This window comes from Ammospiza nelsoni, chromosome 1 (assembly GCF_027579445.1).
Source record: "Ammospiza nelsoni isolate bAmmNel1 chromosome 1, bAmmNel1.pri, whole genome shotgun sequence".
NCBI classification, from domain to species: domain Eukaryota; kingdom Metazoa; phylum Chordata; class Aves; order Passeriformes; family Passerellidae; genus Ammospiza; species Ammospiza nelsoni.
This window is the reverse complement of record NC_080633.1, coordinates 145,208,465-145,232,609: the sequence shown is the minus strand read 5'-3', so window position 1 is coordinate 145,232,609 and position 24,145 is coordinate 145,208,465. Positions and strand designations below refer to the sequence as shown.

The 24,145-nt window shown below is 37.5% G+C and overlaps 1 protein-coding gene across 1 annotated transcript in view; it reads left to right on the top strand.

Annotated features, from left to right (window-relative positions):
* The window catches only part of ADCY8 (adenylate cyclase 8), a 115,676-nt gene that overhangs the window by 35,092 nt on the left and 56,439 nt on the right, over positions 1–24,145 (top strand). The window contains 2 exon segments of the mRNA XM_059471660.1: positions 12,678–12,808; positions 15,215–15,326. Coding sequence (XP_059327643.1) covers positions 12,678–12,808; positions 15,215–15,326 — 243 coding nt within the window.

Here is a 24,145-nt window from a genome sequence, read left to right as displayed (position 1 = left end):
GCTACAAGACCATAAAAATCAGTCCAGCCCTTACCCCTTCTCTTGTTATAAGAACACAACATTGCAGGACAGCAATTCACAGAAAAGGCATTTAGTCATAATTAGAAACTTCTCTGGTCATGCCACACTTAACTTCTTATCCAAGAGTGCTCTAGACCAAAGACACTAATGAAGCCTGGACAAAGCAATAGGAAAACAGGGATGGGATGGGGGGCTGCTTTCAAGCTAAGCAAAGTTGTTAAACTGTATTTTACTAACCTGAGTAACCTGGGATCTGAACTAAAAAACTCAATATTATGTCCTCTCTGAAACATTTTGTTTGCATTATTTCTAGTAGATTTAGAGTACCTAATATCATTTTACATAGAAGTTGTTTGAGATCAGAGGGGGAAACCCTGTCCATACATACAAACAGTCCATATCTTTTTGACTTTTGCATTCATCCTCTGGAGAGGTGTTGATTCTTGTCCTCAGTGTAGCAGGTTATGCATCATTCATGAAGAGAAAACTCTTTACTTCTTGCACAGAGCTCACCAACAAGGCTGCTCAGCTCTGGCTGTGTTAAACTATTGGCAGGGAGTAAACTCTAATCAGAAACAAATCCTCCAGGCTCTAAGTCTTGACAAGTCAAATGGAAAAAATTATTCTAATTTTAGCACTACATTTGTGTAGTTTTAATGCAGGTACCTAGTTCTAGAAGTTACTAAAGCCACAACACATTAGTCTTTTTAGCTGTATTGTTTAAATCCCTCTCCAAGACAGTCCTCAGCAAGCAGGCCCATTTCTCTGCAGAAACAATTTCCAATTCCACAGGGAGAAGGTCCTCTTATGTGAAAATAAGGGCCCTTGACATCTTTCTTAATTCTTATGGAAATGTTCTTGGGCATCTAAGACACAGGCAGAGGAAATGGAGTGAAGGCTCCATGGAGGCAGGAGGGCAGGTGGGGAGCAAGCACTGCCTGCTCCCAGTCTGGCAAGGAATATTCAGGCCAGAGGGCCCAGGTTGGTACCCAACCTGATCCACTGGGCTTCCAGGGATGCTTCCCATCAAGCTGGGACAAAGATGGGCATCTGCAAGTTTTAATTATGGGTTGAGTCAGATCAGTGGGGAGAAAGTAGAAAAACTTTTCTACATTAAATGGTGTAATGAGAAGGGTCCCCTAAGAAAGGGCCCTACAGGCAATTCCTCCCGCAAGTCCTGCCACTGAACACCAGCATTCCAGGCAATCTCTTTCTCATAGGGGATTCCAAAAATCCAATTAAAACTCATTTGGAAAGTCAAAACAGTTTGGATGATGTTTCATTTGATTGGAATAAAGGATTAGAGCTCACCACCTGAAAGGACCATTTGTCCAGGTGAGAAGAGGATAGTTTTGTTTTCTAGGTATGATCACACATTGTGTCTTTCTGGTATGGGCATCAGGGCTAGAAAATGAGAAGACAGCCCTTAGTCTTCAAAACAATCTGCTGTTGGCATATTTAGTCTCTTCTGCCTGAGATCTTTGGAAATACTGTAATCCTGCCTTAATCTCTTTTTCCATTAAAAAACCTGTTCTGTTTGACCATTTGTTTCCTCTTACCTCTACTTCCAGAGGATTTTTTTTCACACTTTCCCCTGCAACAATCTCTGCTTCCCATGTCTTTAAGAAGCTCTCTGCAGATTGATGAAGTCTAGTTTGTTTTTTGGCTCTTATTTTTTTAATTTTTTTAAGCAGCTTACATGTTATGTAGGTTTTATCAAGCTCTGACAAAGCTAGAATTTAATCAACTGTCAGTACTTTGCAGCCTCTAAAATAACAGCAGATTGGACTGGGATTGAAAAGGACACTTTAAGAGGGTTAAGCACCATGAAGTCTTGTGTGTATGCATATATATATATATATATATACACATATGTATGTACATATACGTAGATATTTGTGTGTGTATTTGTGTATATATGGTGGTGGTAAGAATAATAAAATCTCTGTGAATTGGTATGAGGATAAAGTTCAGATTTAGTTTAAAAATAAAGAAATAATCTTAATTTTAGAGAGCACATGGTCTTTATAAAAATAGCTTAATGTGCTTCATATTTTAAAATTATGATCACAATAACTGAGCCTTTTTTTTTAAAGGCCAAACAATAAAGTCACAATTTAAAATTTAAAAAATGTAAACCTCTGGTTAAATATTAAATGAAGGCTTTTTTTTTTTCTCTTGATAAAAACCAATTTGTTAATTGTGAGATTTTAAATAAAACTTTACATTTGTCCAGACTTTAATCTTAGTACTTTTCTCTAAAGAACCATGGTTGCTGCTGAAATTTTTTCTTCATGTTGTTCCATCAGATGATCAAGCTAATGGAACATCAAGATAACATACTGGTTAATTCAACAAAGAAAGGAATATGAAATGTTTTTATTGTTCTTCATAATCCATTTGCATATTCTCATTTAGTAGGTGACCTGTTTTCTAAATCAAATAAAAGACTTTTCTTCCTTATTGTTTGGAGGAAGAAATATTTACATGTATGATTCTGTACATACCAGGATGTATATTTACTATACCTTATCTCAAAACCTCCCATTACTGAACCCATTTGCAGTAGAAATCCAAAGATTGTAAAGTCAGAGTTTATATGTAGTGCCTTCACATTCACTGCCAGTGTTTGTTTCTTATCATCAAATCATAACTTCACATTTTTCTGTCAAGTAGAAATCTAAGGTAAAATCATGACAAAAATTATCTGCTTCCTTCTCTTCTATTCCTGCAAATCCAGAGTTGCCACATGGGCTCAAACAGAATAATGAGGTTTGTAGTCAATGACAGAGAGATAGGAGTCAGACCCTGAAGTGCAATTCATATAGGGGAGAAATCCCAGTGTCAGATTTCAGGCATGGGAGCTCTCCTTGGAAGAAATTAGCGAGAAGGAATCCTCCTTCCTAGTAGATGAATTTTGGATTCACTGAGGATAAAACTCCTGTGAGGTACTTTGATCTCCAAACCAGGTTTTTCAAATGTGGTGCTGGTCAATAGTGAATGAAACTGACAGGATTTTGGTGGCCTGTGTCTCCTGTGCTCTCAGCTCTTTGCTAAAGAGAGAGGTGTCTAAAAATAAAAGGCTTTTTCCAGAGCTGCCATCAACTGGTGACCCTTGCTGATGCATCAGAGCAGCGGACAGAGATGGAATGGAATGAGTAAGGGGAACGAAATAGTTTCAGCCCCCTACAGTGATGAGACTTCTACCAGCTGGGCTGTCACACATTCCTCTTGGCTTAATAAAGAACTCCAAGCTTCGAATTCATCAAGTTAGTGCCTCTGCTCTGAGTTTCTCATTCAGGATCAGAACTGTTAATGCATTAAGCAACTTCCCTTAGTGCCCTAAAAGGACTGTAGGAGGACTCTAAAATTAATGTCCTTACAAGATGCTTAATTAATAGAGGAACTCTGTAGTCCAAGTAATGATTTTAAATCATGTAGCCATAAGCAGTACCAATTCCAAGATAAACAGAGTCAAGTTACTGATGCCATTACTGAGATAATTTAAGGTGAGATAGAATATTTGGATAAACATTTATAAATAGGCCAATGGTCTTTCATATTGATGTTGTTTGGGTTTTGCCTTTTTTTCTTTTATATGTTCTCTGTATTTTTCACACATATATTTGTAACTCTGTCACCTATTGTATTAGTAGCTAGCTTTCCCAGTACTTTTCCATGGCCTTTCCCTGAGCAGAAAGACAAAACAAATTCCAGAGCTCCAAGCTCCAGGAGATAGAAGGTTCTGTGCTGTCTTGGTTCTTCCTGGGAACCAAGGCTGAGAACAATACGTCATAATCCATTCTCATGGACAAAACACAGCTAGTGCTGAAGAAGGGGCTCTAGAGAAGAGGTTTGACCTGGGGGGCAATGGCGCCACCCCTTGTCCTCCTAATTGGTGCTTTTTATCAATTATGCTCATTTCCTAAGACCTATAAATGTGTACTCATCCCTGTAGGAGTGGGCTTTTGAGGACATCTTTCCAAAACTTCCCCCTGAAGGCCTTCATTAAAGATCCCCCTTTACATTATCTCCTTACTAAAATTGTCTCTAGTTTCATTCTCAGGTTGGGCAAAAGGCAACAATATCACCAGTATTCAACTGCCCATCTACAGGCCTATTCAAAGAGGTTTGATTTTCAGGAGGTGATTTTCTCCCACCTACTGAAAGGAAGTTTTATCCTGCTTGTTCTGTTTAGTACTGGCGTCTTGTAATTTTCTGACAAGGTGCATCCCTTGTTTTGACCAGAAAATATGACCTTGTGGCTCTTATTTATCTTGGTGTCTGCAGTGATTTAGCCATAGAAAACTGAACAATAAAAGGCACAAAAACCTTCTTTCTGATATTTTCTATGTCATTAGCTGCCGTGAGTACTCCTCACAGATGTGTATTTTACTGAATTTGTCTAGAAATTTTCAAAACAGCTCAAAAAAAAGTAACAAAATGGAAAAAGAGACATCTAAATCAATAGAAAAAAGAACCAGTACAAAAGAATTAAATGAAGATTTAATAGCAGATAAGTCAAAGCTGTTCCAGAGAAACATAGCACAATAAGCATTAAAGTCAGATGGTGCCATTCTGATATTTTAGAACAAATTTGAATTGTAGGAGCTGTTTTGTGATCATTTTCTATCCCAGTAAAACAAGGAAAAGCTTAAGATTATGCTATTATGAAATCAGTGTTGTGTCTGTCTCTCTCCTGCTCTTTAGCTCTGATTCTGGCCTTCCTTGCAAGCTAACTGAAATTTATGGAAGCCAATACACCAGGAGATAGTACAAAGCTTTTTGTCATAATATGGGTCTTATTTCCATATAAATATTTTTCTTCTGAATATTTATCTTCTCCACTATTGTTTAATAAAGAATAAATTTTAAAAATCATCATGATATTTGGAAGAAACAAAATTGAGAATATAAAATATGACTTTCCAATATTAGATGAGTCTAATGGGTTACTGTGGGGCTGGAGAGTATCACTTGTTCAGCTCAGGGGTCCCCAGCGAAAGTAGGACATTGACCTGTTGGAAAAAACCTAGAGGAGAGTCATGAAGATGATCAGAGAGCTGGGGCATTTCTTCTATGAGACAGGCTGAGAAATTTGAAATTTTTCAGTCTGGGGAAAAGAAGCCCATGGGGAAAATTACAGAACCTCCCAGTGCCTAAAAGAGCTACAAGAGAGATGGAGAAGGACTTTTGACAAGGGCATATAATGGTAGGATAAGGGGGAATGGCTTAAAACTGAAAGAGAGCAGGTTGAGATTGCTATTAGGAAGAAATTCTTGACTGTGAGGGTGGTGAGACCCAGGAACAGCTTGCCCAGGGAAGATGTGTCTGTCCCTTGACTGGAAGCTGGATGGAACTTTGATCAACTTGGTCCAGAGGAAGGTTCTCCCGCCCTTGGCCAGGTGATAACTGACTGATCTTGAACAACCTTCCAATCCAACCCATTGCATGATTCTATGCTAAATGTTCATGTCTACAAGGTAGGGCAGTAATACAAATTGTTTTGTACCTCCTGCTTTTCACCACTCATCTTTCTAACATGTCTGGGTTTCACAGTGAAATGTAAATCTAACACACTCTTCATTCACGAGATAAAAAATCATATGTAAGAGTTCAGAGGACACGGAATTGTTAACAATTGTATGTATTCAATACAGACACTTAATTTGAGAGCACTTAATCTGAGACCTGTAGATCCTGCTGCTAAACTAAAAGATAAACAAGCAAAGCATTATCAGGAGATTGTTTCATGATGTGCTCCCACCCACTCCCATGCAAGACAGTGGTGCTCATGTGGCCTTATGACAACTTGGTTCATTGTACCTGTGCCATAGTGTAATTACTGTCTGCAGTTAGCAGTTAGCTTCATGATCAACTGTGTTACTTCTGAAAAAAATGTTTTAAGTATTTTTGTATTTTTTAAAATATTTTGAAGAGGAATATTTATTTTTTTTATTAAATATACCTGCACCAGCAATCACAAGTACCATGCAAAAAATAAAAAAAAAAAAGACAGGGAGTGTTGTTCTACCAATTCCCAGTATGTTACAGGATGAGCTAAATATTTACGAAGCAAAAATTGTACTGGGAAGGCATAAAAACCCAAACTGGCAGCCCTGGAATCATTCTTCTACATTTCAGGAACTGCAGGGTAAGCAGGCACTAAGATTGTGATCTCATTACACAGCCAACTGGGTAATAAAAAACATCTCCTTTTACACATGGCAGTAGACTGTTAGTCATCACACCCTGCCAGGATTTTGTAATGTGGCTTCAGGTATTGAATCATCAAACCATTCCCTACCCTGCCAAAAGAAAGAACCAGCAGGACTTGCAGTTCCTCTCTTCTGCATGTACTATGTATATTGTTTTACGCTGATTTGGACAACAGCATAGAGGAAAAAATTTAATAACATCTTCCTACAAGAATTGTGGGGGAAAAGCTTTTTTCTACTTTCATTGCCATAAGCTTTGCAACATGTCTCATTAGACACTTTCACAAAGGGTTCACTTTCATTCACTCTCATAAATAGTGAGTTATCAGTTTGATTGAGATTCTAAATGTGTTTCATAGACAAAAACTAAACAAAAGGAGACTCCAAGACCTTCTGTGTGACTGGCCTTGTTTCTCTTTGAAAACAGCAGATGCCTAAATGGAACATGCAGCCAAGGATGGGATAATTTGGGATATTCCTTACTGGAATTAAAAGAAAACAAAGTTGATATTGCTCATATCAAACATTGCAGAAGTTAAGTAGTAAAAACTAAAAGGCAGCCTCATAACCCCACAAGTCTGAATGAATTAGGTACTGCAGTTCCTTCAGTATTTTTTAATTAATTCCCATTGTCTTGATGAGACACAATAAAGAGCAGCTGCAAATAGACTGTCCATTGTACACTTAGTAAGCACAAAGGAATTTCTCTTCAGAGCAGTTCATCATAATGAGAGGTGCTAATTTCCATTTTCTAGAGTGACATCTACAATAATTACATCTATTCTGAACATGGTCAGATTTTCAGTACAAAACAATGCAATTTTTATTGACTTCCCTTAAATGTAATAAAAGCTCATGTGCTCCACAAAGACTGAAACTACTGCTCTGAATGGCCCTTTTCACATCCTATTAAGTTTAGTGTTTAAGACAATAAAACACCTCTGATATTAATTGTAAATGTTGTTAAAGATAAGCTTGATGGTTCTGGAAAAACGATTCTTAAAAATCAATATGAAAAATGTGACACAGTTTCCCTAGAGCATCTATGGTTAAACACTTCTGGGCTACGCCCACTCCAATTTTACACAAGTGTCTTGGGAACAGCCATCAGCAGCATGATTCCAAACCCAGACTTACTCCCACAACTTCTCTGTAGGTTTCCCCTTTTGATGGTACATGCAGAGGAAAAAGAGCAAAACCTGAATTCACCCATCAGTCAAGAGGGGTTTTTTTGCTTTGGCAAAGCCATCCCAAATAAAAATTATGTGGAACAAAGAAAAGTCTATACCATCTAAGTGGAGCTGGTTCACGGGGCCTTTGCAGACAGCAGATCCTGCAGGGGTGATTCCCTCACATGACCTGCAGAGAAACCTCAGGGAGTTTGACCTTCCTCTTAGCACTCTCCTCCAGATCTCAAATTGCTTGTCAATGTTTTGTGCTTGTTGGAGTTTTGGTCTCTTTGATCAGCACAAATGGAGAGATCTCTGGTTTTTATTCACAAGCCTGAGGCCTTGTGCACTGGTTAATTGACTCTTCTCAAAAACTGCTGCAAAGGTCATTATTTATTCATCAGGGTCATGTCCCAGTTCTCCATGAATGTGCCTACCTATGTTTGTGCAGTTGTAAGCACTGGTACCCCCTGATTTCAGTGAAAGTGACCCAAGGGATCAGTGCATGCAGACCACAGCAAAGCTGTGCAACAAGAAATGACTATTGCAGATGCATAAAACAATAAATGGGCCTTAGAGGCAGTATAAATGTTTAATTACAGTCTTGGGATTTTAAGTAGATGTGGGTGACTCATGAAGTTAATTTACTTATCATTGCAGGATTTGCTTCACTGCTGCTAACTTTTCCTGAAGGAGTAGATTGGGTAGGAGTCAGCTCCATATTTGACACCTCCTAAACTAAGTGACTACATGCTCTTTACATCTGTGGGCTCCTACTACCCTGGACTGAGATCTAGTCAAAACAGGCAACAGAACCCAAAGAGACCCATAGTAACACCAAAGGAGTAATTTACTAGGTTGAGTATCTCTCCAGATTCTTTGGATGAAATGAAAGTTTGGGCATAACTACCTTGGAGTCACAAAACTCAGGTGTTCAAATGCAGACCTGAATTCTACCATCAGTGTGTTACATTTTGTGATTTTTACTGTTTGTTTTTTTTTTCTTTACCATAGTTATTCTTCAGGTTAAAGGTACTTTTTAAATTAATTTACTCTAAACTCTGACAGCTCCATCTTAAACATTGGGGTTGATTCATGTCATGAATTGTTATTAGAAGAATAGTTCACAAGCTCTTTTCTAGCATTCCTTTGTTGCTATTTTCTTTTTTTCTATGTCTTTCCTCTTGAACAAATATATCTCTGCTCCTTTTCAAACCACTTACCACTGCTGCTTTGAATTGTCTCCACTTAGACCACTGCTGAACTAGTAAGCTTTCAAAAGATCTGGGTGATGGAGTGTCCTTCATCCTAAAGTTCATAACATTCTATTAGGGCTATCTCTGTAAGGGAAGGAAATTTTTCTTATGTGTTATCCTCCAGCTCTGAAAATGCCTTCCAAGAGAGATTGACTAAAAAGGTGAGGACTCTTTGATCATGTAAATAGTAAGGTACAGAAGACAATAAAAAAATGATATTTTTCTTTTCCCTGTGATTAGCTACTGCTTTTTTGTACATGACCCCCACACACTGTTGTTCTTCTGTGCCACAGTATCTAAATCTGTGAAATAGGAGCAATGGTATTTAAGTAGCTTGAAGGGGAGTTATGTGGCAAGGATCTTTATATCACGGGAAGGTGACCTGACACTCATTCTTGAATAACCAAATATCTTTCTTAACTGTTGGATTGAAGAAAAGTGATGTGAAAGACCTCTGAAAAAGGACTTGGTCCAGAGAACACTAGAATCAGCTGTAGGAAAAGAAAGAATGGAAATGATCCACACTAGAGCCAACCTCAGTTCCCAGCTTGGAGAAGAAGCCTGGTTCAGCATCCCCACCATCCTGTCAGTGTGGTGTGATGTAAGAGTAGCTGGGCATAGCCAAGGACAGCTGACACCCACAGAGCAAAAAATTTCTGTCATTTGAATGCTTCAGTACCAGAGAATTGATGGTAACTGAAGTGCCTCAAAAAGTATATATAGATACACACAGGCACACTTAAATGCTGTTTTTCTAGCTCTTCCTTAGCACAACATACACTATGCAGAGCAGTGACACAAGCTGTTCAGGAACCTTCAGTTGTGATTCCAACAAAGGCTCATCACACACCTCACTATTAATGGAGGAGGGCTGCTACAGAGGCAAAGTAATTAACCTCAGTTTTATGGGTCATTGCCAGATCTTATGTGCAGACAAGAACATTTAACTTACCTTAATGAGTAGCATGAAGGTTAAGATATCCAATGTCCTAGGCACATTTTTCTTGGCTTAGTGAACATGTGCCAAGCCAACTATGTTTTATTTTACATAAACTTTCTAGAGGCATTGCTCAATACTCCCTTAGGTGAATGCAAATTAGGAATGTAAGGTTTTCCTTTTGGAAAATATAGTACATTTACTATTTAAGCCATAAATGTATGAAGGAACTGATCTTTTTTTAATGTTCACTTATTATAGATTTCATAAACAGGTCAATAAAATCCAGTATTTCTGTTTGCTTTCTTTTTTCAAATCTCCTTTAAAAGAAAAATGATCTTCCAATTTGCCATCCTTCATGGGTAAGCTAGAAAATAACATATTTCTTTTAACAGTGAAAATATTTAGTATTATTCTGAATGTATCTTTGCAAGAAGTCATTGGACATTTTATTCATACAACTCCCTGAAATACTGATCTGATTTGTTCAGAAGGTGGTTTTATTTTTTGGTCATAGTGAGCTATGTATCTTAATAGTGAAGGAATAAGAAAATCTAAGTGCGTTCTATCATAGGAAGCTTAAGGACACAAAAATTTTAAAATACTTCTGGCTCCCAGCCTAACAATCAGCAGCTCTTTGCATTTCTTTATCAGTGAAGCTACCTGAGGTGTAGATGTTCCTGTGAAACCTGGGTTTGCAGGAGTATGCAGGACCTCCTAAGGGACTGATTTGTTTCTTGCCATCACAAGCATCACATCCAGTGTGTACACATCAGAAGAATGAAGGATAGCAGAATTCCCAGGTGGAAAGGGGGGAACAAAGCCAAGACAAAGCAGATGTGCTAAAATTAGAACCACCCAATATGAAAACAGAAAGTCTGAGCTTGGCTATTTCCCAAAACAAAGGATGATCTTGCTGCATTATAGTTCACAGCCTGCTCTTTAGAAGCCATCACTCACATAATTTTTTGTCTCTTCCTCACAAAGGCAGGTCTTGATTTAGCAAAGGTTTGTAGAATAGGTGGATAAATTAAATATTAGGAGATTCTCAGTTGTCTCATATTCTGTCAGCATGTTATGCAGGAAGGAGTGCCTTCTTGGATGGGGGTGTAACACTCCAGTGCTGCAGTGGTGAAACACTCCAGTGCTCCAGTGCAGCTTGTGGCAGCCTGTGTTCTCCCCTCTTAAACAAACATACAGTTCACCTCAGCTGGTGCTGCCATCCAGACAAATGGAGGTGTTTATCCACAATGTGTTCCCATCAGAGCTGAAGATTGTTTACTTAATGCTGACTGAGACTGCTCAGAGTGAGAATTCTTCATAATCTACACTGTGAAAGTTGTAAGTTAGTAGTGTTTCACTTCCCATGAAAGCTAGGAAGGGATTCCTTCATTTATTCAGATGTTTCATCTATGGCGACATTTCATCCACATGACATTGAATCTTGCTGCCATAAAAATCATTATTTTCATGATTGGTTTGCTTGTCCTTCTCATTCCACCCCTCATTCCTCTTCAGTTTTTCTTCTCTCTGAACAAATCTTCACCCTTGAGAAGGGACATAACACACAGCCTGTATACCATGAGATTATTTAATATCCTCCTGATATCAAGTTGCCTCAAAACAAATTCAACATCAGTTACTTTGACAGAAAAAGGGAGAGGAGAGGAGAGGAGAGGAGAGGAGAGGAGAGGAGAGGAGAGGAGAGGAGAGGAGAGGAGAGGAGAGGAGAGGAGAGGAGAGGAGAGGAGAGGAGAGGAGAGGAGAGGAGAGGAGAGGAGAGGAGAGGAGAGGAGAGGAGAGGAGAGGAGAGGAGAGGAGAGGAGAGGAGAGGAGAGGAGAGGAGAGGAGAGGAGAGGAGAGGAGAGGAGAGGAGAGGAGAGGAGAGGACTTTATTCATCTGTGCCCTCTGTTGTCTACATGTGCACCTGATTTGGAAGTTCGTATCTGGTTTTCCCTAGATATATCCTACTCCTCAAAATATTGTTTGAAATTTGGTTATAAATAGCCTACATACATGCTAGTAACATTCTCTTCTTTAGTTCAATAAGATTTCAGTATTTGCAATCCTCTAAAGCAAAAGAAAAGTGAAAAATTGTAGCTTTGCTCCAGAGTGATTGGGAGTGATAAATTCCAATACTGGACAAAGCTTTCTAATCTGAAAAAAAAGGGAGACTGAAGGCAAGAGGACACAATAACAGTATTTTAGTACAGAAAGATTGTTACAGATAAAGCAGCATTCGATAATTATCCATGCCAAATTTGAAAGGATAAAAAGAAGGTTTAATTTGCAGAGAAACAGATTTGGGTTGGATACTCACAAAAATCTGTCAAAGCTGTTAAACTGATGAGCCACTGAAGCCAGTCTAAAATCTCTCAGGGGATGATCTAGGGCTTTCATTAAAGAACTTGATTACTTTTTGAGGGCTTGCCTGGCTGTACTAAGACGTGGTTAGTTAGAGCATGGTGCTAATAACCATGAGTCCAGGTTCAATCCCCATATATGCCGGTCACTTAAAATCCTTCTGGTCCCTTCCAACTAGGGATATTTAGTGAAATTCTGTGAAAATTCTGGAGTTAATTATATTATGACAGGGCTGGAAACAGCACTTGTGTGGATATGTATATATCTCCTTGTGTATAGGAAGGATATGGGCACTAATATGCACTGATACACTGTGTTTGCACACTAATAATAAACTAATATACATGGATACTTTACTAATATACATTATAAAGAAGCATGTGTATATATAGAAACATATGTCTCAAACGTTTACTCTTCCTGTGTTCTTGAAACACAGACAAAACTAATTAGAAATGAATATGTTCTCCAGTCCTCCTAGTCAAGAGGACAAGTTTGAATGGCTTCATGTGAACTCATTTTATTCTTCCTTACCCAAACCAGAGGTGTCCTGGACTATGGACTCAGGCTGATAAAGTGAATTATCACAAATGGCCTGAGCTAGAATTTTTAGAGAGGAGGGTCACATCTTAAATAACCAGTTATCCAGATCCTTAAACTAGGCATTGTGAAATACCAGTGCAGACTGACACTGGTTTCCTCTTTGTTTAGGAGCGACTGGTGCTCTCTGTGTTGCCACGTTTTGTAGTCCTGGAAATGATCAATGACATGACCAATGTGGAAGATGAACATTTGCAGCACCAGTTCCATAAGATCTACATTCATCGTTATGAGAACGTCAGGTGGGTGAAGTTGCCTTTCTGTAATTTCTAAGGTCTCAGATGTTGCTAAATTACTCTTGTCTGAGGATTTCCCTTCTGTTTCTTTATTCATTCATTAATCAGAAATTCAGTGTACCCTTGTTTAGTGTTTGAGCAGAGAAGCATTTTGATGTCTTCTTCCACTCATCAGGATGGCTGGATGCCATGGCAATGGCGAGACCCATTTGAACTAAACACTGAGTCTGGACCATTTGTGTCTTTTTTTCACTTTTTCACCCTCAGTTCACTTAAGTGGTCAGGATTGCACAGGAAGGGGAGTCCTGCCTACATGTGGACATATATTCTGCCACAACCTGGCTCACCCCACACACTGAAAAATGAGATGGAGACTTGTAAGATGTTTTCAAAGATGGTAACCTGTTATATGGTCCATCTGCTCTATAGCCATTTTCATTTAATCAGTCTTTTTATTATTTTCTTAATCTTTATTCCTCTCTCTAAGTTTTTCTTTCCTGAAATGTTATCAGAAGGGTGATAATTATCCTATGAGCTGCTACTCATGGTAATTAGTCCTAATTGTACATTTACACCAGAATGATCAACTTCCACTCCATGACATTACATCATCTTGGTTTTAGTGTATTTCCAGAAAATCAGAATATTTTATTAAGCCAATAGCATTTTCCATAAGCCTTTCCCAAAATACAAGGGTAAATAATTGAGGGACCATCTTTGAAATCATCACTGAAGGAAGTGAAAAATAAGCCTGGGAAGCAAGTACTTTGCCTTTCAATGAAACCAAAATATAACTTTTCCTGGACAAGTTCAATAAAATAATTTGCACTTCTGCAGAAGAATAAATTTATTATCTGCTGCTTCTGTGCCCATGCAGTAGCTCAGATGTGTTATTTTATTAAATCTGATTGAAAGTATCAAGGACCCTCATAAAGGTTTGAGCTGCACTAAATTAAAATGTCTTCCATTAACCTTTTCCATACTCAGAGTAAGTGTTGCTGTAGAAGAATCAAAATATGGAGAAATGGCCCTTTTTCTTTAATGGAAAAGGGTTGTAGACAGGGTGAGAAGTCAAAACATATTTTATGCCTAAAAGAGATTTGAAATTAAAATTCTGCATGCTTTAAAATACAGATACTGGTTGGCTTCTATACATACTGCCAGAAACTAGATCTTTTCAAAACAAGGTTTCATACACCTTATTTTATTTCCTAAATGTTTAGTACTGAATACCACCTAAACCAATGCTATATGAATCCTTACAAATATCCAGGTAGAATTTTTTGTTGATTTGAAAATTAAAAGTGTAGAAACAAGTAGTTTCAAATTATTTTTATAACTTTAGTCTATTATTACTATTCATTGCTCTTTGAGTGGCTTGGTACTTTGCCTTTTAATTTTATTCCTTCTCACAGGTAAAAATCTTCCCAAGTTTGTAAGCACTTGTTTAAACTGCACCCAAACCTTTACCAGTCCATACATTTGAAGATGTGTTATTGATCAACCTGATTATTATTGTATTTCTTATTGGTTACATTGGTAATTCTCAGACCCTGCCAAGTTGTGATCTTGTTCATCACAAGTCATCAGCTAAAGTGAAACAAAATCTTCTGGTACTCAGATTGTAACACCAGTTTTATTGGTTGACTTTCAAGTGCTGACAAGGTTTTCTGCCAGAATGATCTGTGTCTTTTTGAACATCACCTCTTTATAAAAGTAGCCAATGCATTCTTTGGCTAATAATTACTGAGCTATTACATGCTTTGTTCTGGGTGGTATCTTGCACACCACACACTTTGTGTGTGTTTATGTTTCTCTATATTCACATGTGGTCATTCTAAGCACAGTGAGCAGCCAAAAGGCAAGAAAAATAACTGGATGTTCAAACACAGGTTAGAAGTCTGTTTGCAAGTGGTTTGTCAATGGAGATCCTACCATAATTTCAGGCACACAAGTTGATACACCTAAATTCAAAGTACAATCAGTAGAATGAAAAAAAAATATCCTATTAAAGATTCATACCTTATAAAGAGAGTACTATAGTTCTAACTCAGGTACTTCTGTCACATGCCTAAAATGACACTAAATAAAACTGGCCTTAGCCTGGTGTATATCAAGGCTACCACAGATTTGTCTGTACTCTTAGGATTTGAGACTTGTATGCTTTGAAAATCTAGAATTTCATGATTCCTATTTCTAGCAAAACATTTTCTCACTCTTAGTAGTATTTTTTTTAAGTTCCTTCAATATTTATATTCAGTAGTCCAGTATGTACAAAAGTATAGAACAGAGGTAATGTTACCTCAAGGGTAATAAAATGATCCTTCCACTAGTAAAATGCTAGAAAGTAACTTAAAACATTCAGTAGTTAAAGGAAATAGAGTGAAATAATAATATGTTTTCTTTTTTCAGCATTCTTTTTGCAGATGTTAAAGGCTTCACCAACCTTTCCACAACTCTGTCAGCCCAGGAGCTGGTCCGAATGCTGAATGAACTCTTTGCCAGATTTGATCGACTAGCACATGTGAGTTAAACAATTAATTTCCAAAAAAACCAAAATCAATTCCATGTTTGGGAGGTTTGGGAAATACCCTCTGATCAATTTGAACAATATATGTCCAGATTCTTCCCAAAGGGATTTTATATAGCAATTGAGATTGGAAGACACTGACAAAATTGTATGAAAAATGATGAGTTCTGATAGCAAGTGAAAGCAAAGGTTAGCACCAGAATATTTGGTTTCTGTAGTGCTGGACAGAGAATGGTATGATGGGAAATCACCTACCACAGTTTCTAAGGAAGCTTCATAGTTTGGATTTTTGCTGGAAATTTGTTTTTTAAGACCCTAGCTTTATTTGTCTTTTCTTCTGCAAAGTGAGGAAGGTTAAAAGACGCATTCATTTAAGGTCATCTAATCAGTTCTCTAAGTCATTGCAGTAGTTAGTTAATAGCAGGGTTTACAATCTTTAGGCTGGATTCTATCTAACTCAACAATGAAATTAATTAAACACAGCAGAGGAAATTATTACATTAGGAAAATTAGTTGCTCCTTAATTAGAACTGATCAGAAAAAAACCTGAAGCACAAAAATACAAGTGGAACATGCTCAGTTTTGCTAGCTTGTATTTTTTTTCATGCTTCTTTGGTCAAAATGTAATTTAATATGGACCTCTTTAGTGTCAATACCTGAGCTGACTAATAAGGCTTCTAAGTGGAGGCAATGAAGCACATTTCATGGAGTTTATCTTATCATTTACCCAGCCAAATGTATGTACATACTATGGGAAAATGCTAATTGCACCGACTATCATAGACCATGCTATCTATTTCCTGTAAAGGAAACCTAAAGTGGCTTGGCCTGATGTAGAGATTTGCATCCCTCACTGGTTTTTATACATTTCTGAATTAGGGTGATGGGGTATTTTTACACATATTGCACAGTATCAGAGTAAAATCCTTGTGGTTTTCTCTCATCTTACACATTAAGGTCAAGAAAAGCAAGTCTTCCATAATTATTGAAATTTCTTTTGATTCAGCTATTTTTACCTCCCATAACAATGTGTTTTCTTTTGTACAGAGTGATGCCATAACCTATTGCCTGGGCAGTGGCAAATTAGTAAATGCAACCTATCTGCTTTGCAAACAAAAACCCCTTGTCAGCTCTGTCTGCACTGTAAAGCCAGGTGAAAGAATTACCTCAGTCCTGTCTTTTAGAAAGCTTAGAGGAGTAATGTCTGCTTTTGTATGGTTTGACAAAAATAGCTATTTTAACTGAAGAAACATATTTTACAAATAGAATGTACGTATGTCACAGAAATATTTTAGGAAGACTACGTATAAAAAGTTCTTTATTGCCTTGCTTCACATTTCAAATTTGGCTAGCATTCATGACCATGAACCATATTTTGTAACCATTCCATAAACTGTATTTAACCAATAGTGATTTTGTAGAGAATGACTATATCCAGTAAAGGAGTTAGGAACAAGGAAGGCATTTACATTTAAAAGCCTAATCCAGTGAATCCTCCTTCACTTGCCACTTAACCCTGAAGTCAACTTCTCGCTTGTTTTCTCAGGGTTTTTTTTATTTTTTTATTTTATCAGAACTGAAAATTTTGCTTCTTTAAATGCCTAGACATTTTCCCCTCTCTGTGGCTTGCCACACATCTCCGCTTAAACCTTCTAGAAAGCTTTCTGTTGCAGTTCTAAATTCATAAATCTTAATGGAGAACATGGATTATGCCATACAATAGTAGGTATACCATAAATGTAGGTGAGTCTATTTTAAAGAAAAGGTAATAAATATATAAGTCTGTTTTACATAGCCAAGAATTTCTTATCCAGAAATCTCTGATTTGGGATGAAAGAACATCTGTGTCTGCAAAACATCATTATCAGTATTATCACCTCTCAAGTAAATGTCCCAGTCACTAAATTCAAGACTCTAGGCTCCTTCATGCATTTCCTTTCCTAGTCTGGGAATTTACTTCTTTTTTAAACACATCATTAGACTAATCTACTGGTTTAGAACAATCCTCTGAAAGGTGGAAGGCACAGGGAAGAGGCGCTGCAGAAACTGAACAGACTTTGCCTGCAAAGATTAAAGTGATATGATCATGAAAAATTAAAATTTAGTAAAAAGAAAGACATTTTGATTGTGTTCCTTATTTGTGGGTTCTGTGACCTGGATGTCATGATACCTGGGTGATGCCCTGACAATAGAGATGCCTAACACAGAGGAACCTCTCTTGCTTCTCTAGAAAGGGTTTGGTGTTTCTGTCCAATTCAAGGACACAAATTCTCCCTCTGCACTTTACAGGAAACCAACACTCCACACTGGACTCTTATGGAGGGGACCAGCTTCATAAAATAAATGGTCTAAATCTTATATAGAACTTCACCTTTTCCTTTGAAAAATATTGGAAATGGACACTGAGTGACTCTGAATTTTAAGGACTTGTGGAATTACAGGGATCTATCAACCTACTGATCCGATACTGCATAAAGCTTTCACACCTGGTAAAGGTGTATCTTTTGGAAAAATTCCTGGTCTTCATCTGAATGTGCCACGAGATGATTTTGTTTTAATACTGGTCCATCTTGCTAGTATATTCCAATGCCTTAGCACTCCCACTATTTTATTCTGCATAGGATTTTTTCTCCTTTGATTTTTACTGACTTTGAATTACATCCGTTGATTCTTTCTGTGGCCAATCATTCCCAGACCAAAGGACCATCTTGCAGCCACTGACTTCCTCTGGGAATGCATTTGGATGCTTTGATAAAGGGGCTTCTCAGGTTTCCTTTTGATAAAAGAAACAGACCAAACTCACAGCAAGGTTTTTACTCTGTAAGATTTATTCCTTGAAATAGTTTTGGGGACTACTTTTCTGGACCACCTCCTTGTTTTGAGAATCCCTTTTAAAACACTGAAAACAGTGTTCCTGGACTAACCTCCATGAGTGTGAAGGCAGATCATCACAATTCCTCCTAATCTCTCTTTCCTCAATCACTGTCCAAATGCCATGTTTCTGAACATACGGTGATAACACTATTGTACTGAAAAATATTATTTTTGGGTTTTCTGGTCTTGCTGTCACATTGTAACCACCATGTCTGTATGGTAATTGTTTATTTTACTGGTCTTATTCCTTTTGTAAATGTTATTAGCAATAGTTTTCTACTTGCCTGTAAATCCTTGACAGGACTTTCGGGAAGTGGTCCTTTCAAGGCCTCCCTAGAAGGATCTTTCACTAAGGAGGATTACACAATCACATCTAGATTTTAGATCTATCACTTAACTGGTTCTTAATCAGCTTAACTAGAGTTATCTTAACCCTTCAAAATGTTGCTCAGACTCTTGGAGTTTGCTAAGAATTACCATCAAAGCAACACAATCAGTTGCAGAAAGCTTGAGGCAGTTTTTAGATTTTAAGGAAAAAAATGTATAAATCCTTATTTACTTCTAAATAAAAGTATTAAATTATAATCTCATATAAAGGATTTTTAGATCTGCTCGAACATCTTATATAAATCATATAATATTAAAGAAGACATTTTCGCAGCATACTGAAAAATGTAATTTAGCTAAGCTTCTTTTTTCTCTTATTAAGCTTTATTAAATACAGAACTAATGGAAAGTCTCTGATTTTTTTTAATCTTCCCTAAGTTACATCAAGTTTTGTGGCATACATTGATGCCTATAATTAATAACAAAAAACATCCATAATATCTGTATCAATACAACAGAACATTCTGAAAAAAATTAGAATTCAGTTCAATATTTCTTCCAAGAAAAAAATGTAATGATATGTTATGTACAGCTACTTCCCATTTCTAATCACTCTGTGATATTTGTAAAAGATTTATAGTTATTAAAGAGAAAAGTAACATTTACAAAAGAAGAAAAATAAGTTGACATAAAATAGAACTGGAGAAAACATTCCCTTATATATACTTCATCTACTGAAAGGCCTAAATGGAAACTCAATTAATATTAATATTTTCCTTAGGCAGAAATTTTGAGAAGGGAAATAAGATGACATTCAGCAAGATACTTAATCCTAAAAAAAGTCCTGCCTTGGTGAAGTAATAGTTATTTTTGATGTTTGTTTTTCCTCTGCCTTCTCTGCAGTGCTAGATATCAGCCAATACCATGATTTAAATTATCATATTTCTGAATCCATCTACACTGTTTGTAGATTCAGTTTCAGATACAACAAAGAGGAAAAGAATCTTATTAAAGGACTGATGGGGGTTTTGTTTATTTTGTTTCTAAGGAGGCAGTCTTCTCCTGTAACCTCGATTAAATTGTCTCCTGTGGTGGTGCAGACAAGCTGTCAAGAATTCCTTCAGCAGTGTATTACCAATGTTGTGACTGCTGTTTCCAGAGGTGGAAGCCAACCTGGCTACCAGGCTCCACAAGAACACACCACCCCAGAGCCCCAGTAAAACACCTCCACGTGTTGGTGTCAGGAAGGGAAGGCTGGAGGGATTTGGGGGCTTTTCTGTTCCTTGATAAAGACACTCCCTCTGCAGTGCTTCACTGTCCCCGGCCACATTTCAGCTCTGAGCTGGCAGTGCTTTGTTCCATGGTGAAATTATCTTCAAGCATGTAACCCACAGGATTCCAGAGACTTCCTAAAAAACCTTTTGTAAACACATATGCCGGGTGTGAATTTTTTCATGTGTATATGTTTAAGGTGCTGTAGCAAGAGGCAGAGTTTCTGGATTATGATTATGAATATATAATATTTAGCTCATTATAAAGACATTATATGAATTTATAGTAAAGTGATGGAGTGAATCCTCTTTTTGCAGTGCTTAATTCTGAGGTTTTTTTCCTCCCAAGCAGTTTCAATAATTAATTGGCTCCTACTAATGAGTGAACAACCTTGTTTACCGTCTTCTCCCTACATTTACAGTTTTTCAGATGGTAAAGAGCCCATCAAAAGACCTAAAGAGTCATATAAACCCCAGCCCACAAAACACTTTTAGAAGTGATAGTATACAGATTTTTTAGGAAAAACTTCATGAAAATGACAGATTGAATAAAATTTGTTTCAAATTTTCCAGTTATTCATAAGCTAAGAGTTACTCAAATTCAACCTCCCCCAAAAAGAAGCCCCACTTTGTGGCTAATTTGGGATTTGAATTAAATTAGGCTTCGCAAGTATATTCTTGGGGATTCTCCAACTCATTCTTAAGAGAGTTATAGAATAATTAAGGCTGGAAAAGACCTCTAAGATTAGCCATGTACCTAACACTTCCAGGGCCACCACTAAACCATGTCCCTAAACAGCACATCCACATGCCTTTTAAATATCTTCAGGGCTGACAACTCAACCTCTTCCCCAAACAGCCTGTTCCAATGTTTGGCAACCCTTTAGATGAAGAAATTTTACCAAATATCCAATGTAAATTTCCTCTGGTGCAACTGGAGGCCATCTCTTCTTTTCCTGTTTCTTATTATTTGGGAGAAGAGACTGACCCTCACCTGGCTGCATCCTCTTTCTTGGCCCCCTGGGCACACCCTGGCTCATGTTCTAATGTTTTTGACCAGTGTCCCACGCACCTGAAGCCATTCAGTTCTACAAACTCCTAAGGGGCAGAATTTCCATTCAGAATTGTTCCTGCCTTAGCTAGAAAGAAACACCTGGAATCTTTCTCATGGGGATTTCTGCCCCTGAAATCACTTAAAGCATAGTCTTCTAATTAAGAGCTGCCAAGGCAAATTGCTCACCAGACACAGCAGTCATAACAGTTTTCTTCTACAACATGTCAAGGAACAAAGCTGTTGATATAATAAATTATAAAACTCATTCACCATCATGCCTCAGTTCCTTCTGCAGAATGAGACCTCAAACCTTTTTCTGGCAGCACAGAGAAATCCTAACCACCCCATTATAGGTTATTCTAAAAAAACCCAAAACATTCTTTATGCACTGTGTTAAAATACGTAGAAATTGTTTAATATAGTGCCATACTTATGTATTCAGGCAAATGAAAGACTGCCATATTTTTCCCTTTATGTGTATAAAAATTAGAAACAATCTTTGTGTAACATATCTAGTCCTTTTTTTTGCCTGCATGACCAGACTTGAGAACCCCCCTCCATCTGGCTCTCCCAAGGTCCCAGTTCTGTTTTCCAACGTGACAGAGCTGCAATAGAAGGAATTTGGATGGAGCTGTCTCACCAACCCACCCTAAAACAGACTGCTGATTAAGAGCTTTGGCCTGGCCCCCATTCATGCTGAGAAATGAGGTTTGTCCAGGTTTCCTCTACCTTTGGCACATGTTTCAGGAACTGAGCTATTGTGCACAAAGGCCAAGTCCCTTCCTCCTCCCACTGGCTGCCTTTTAAAAGAAGACTTACGTGTATGACTTCTCTTTGTTCTGTAGTTCAGTTGCAGTAATTTTTCATGCCCAATGTTCTAAACTTTGAGCTTGAAATTATGAAAATTGCAAAAAATTTTGAATTTTCTGTGGTCTGTTCGCTATCCTATGGGGTTCCCTTCAAAACTAGGTGAAATGATTAATTCAGCACTGGCAGAATCGAAAAAGTGGCATAGTTTATACAACAAAATCACTTTTTTTCCCTTGTCAGAAATTCAGCCCAAGGAAACAAGAAATATTAATGAAGTCTCTGACTGTGTCTTTCAGTAACTTGTTATTTGAGCAACTCATTTCTGCAGCTCCACCTTATGCCAATTTGCTTTGCTTCCTTTCCAGTCACTAGGGGTATATTTAATAAGCTCAAATATAAATCATTCACCACATGCAAGGTAATTATTTATGAAAAATCTGCATATTTTCTTTTTCTCTGGATTTAGCTGAATTGGAAAAAGGTTTCTTATCAATTGCCACTGAATTAATCTAGAATTATTATTAAAAAATAGTTGGGTGTTTGAGTCTGTTCAATTTCCCCTGGCAAAAATTTTGATTTAAATTGATCTTGGCAGAATCAGGCCCCTTAATCTTCCACTTGCAGCAAATGATAAGCTGCAAATAAGGGGAGAAAAGAGCCTCTATTTGTGACATGCTGAGATTTTAATTGATCCCCTCAATAAATGCTATTAATGAATGAATATTGAAAGGGGTGTGAGACTGATGGATACTGATGTGAATGTCTGTATAATATCAGCTGTCATTTACATGCCTAAGGACAACTTCTAGAATTGCATATGAAAAAGGGAAGATGGATAGAATAAATTAAAGAGGAGATGATAATAGCCTCAGAATGGTGTAAGAATTTAACACTGTTGTGAAAAATATTTCCTGTACCAAAGTTCCTGTATGACAATTTTCTTTTATTTAAATAATTTACTCATTTTACAGTTTTTCATACATATTTAGACTTTTCATTCGTTTTCATTTAATATCAACTTGCCACTCTTAGATACCATTGCAGTGAAATGATTTTAGGAAGTGGGCTTGAGCTCTACAGCGTGAGGAAAATCCCGATTGATACTAATATCATTTTATACCACTGAAAAGTGGGCAGGCCCTGACAAAACTCAGTCTCTGATATAAAACTGGAGCATGGCTGCCTGCATTATCCATGAGTCTTACCTTAATGCTCTTGTACAACCATTCTGACAAAGCACTGAGTCTAAACTGCAGATGTGATTAAGTTACCGAGTCATTTGAGGGAATCTCAGGAGAGCAGGCAGTTTGCCTCTGCCAAAGGCAGATACCATTAGCCTCCTGTCCTTCTTGAGAGTCGTTGAATTATCTTCCTCTAGATGAAATATTTCCAGTGATAAAAAGCCTATAGTTTACTTTTGAAATGAGTATGATGGGAATAATTAGGGAAGAATAAAAAATGAAAAAGCAATGTAGTCATGCTGTAACACAGATCACATTTAGCAGTCATAATAATATGATTAACAGGAAAAAAAAAATAGGAAGACAAGGAGTCATTTAAAAGCTCCCTGTGGTTTCTTGTGCCAGTAGAGACACCTTGCCTGACCCTGCAATGTTCCACAGGACATAAATCTTATGTCACATTTGTTAGTCCCGTGTGGGTGTTTCACATACCCAGGGTTTTACAGACACATGCTGAGTTCAGGTACAGACAGCTGAACTGAAGCCCAGCCAACAGCTTTAGCTGTGAGCTGAATTTTTCCCCGGGCTTCCCTGCCTGGCTCTCCTTGGGCTCCCGTGCTCCCTGGCATGGGGACACCTGACACAGTCATCTCCGCTTGGACATTGCACTCCATGGATCACTTCCTGAGCTTTGGCAAATCACACAGGTGGCATCACATGATGAGGGAGAGAAAACATTCATGAGGAGTTGAATGGATTTCCTGTGTCACACATGTGCACTCACATTTGCATATATCAGACCCTCGTTAGCAGATCTTGACATGCATGAAGAGTCTTAATCTTACAAAAAGCACATTCCTCTGCTTTATTCTGAATTTCAGACATGCAGGAAGGTGATATAAGTCTCATCTGAATTTACTGGAATCAGCACTGTAACCAGTTTAAGTGAGGTTTTAAGAATCAAAAAACAGTCTTATCCTATTGAAAACTGAGGTCTTTAACTGTGCTGAAATAAATTCTCACTTTAAAAGGGGTTATGCATGTCATCTCATAGGTATAATAAATGTTGAAATTAAAAATGTAATTAAAAATTAAAATATAATAATAATTGAGATATATCTTCTTTCTTTTATTCCAGTCTCTCTTTCCTAAACATTGACTGTTTTTCCCTTTCCCTGCCTCTATTCTACTATAAGGTTATTATTTGTAAATTATTTGTAGTGGTCCTGAATAAAGTGCTGCCTTTTGATTTATTCCACCTCGGTCAAACCAATATGACATTATACACAATCCTTT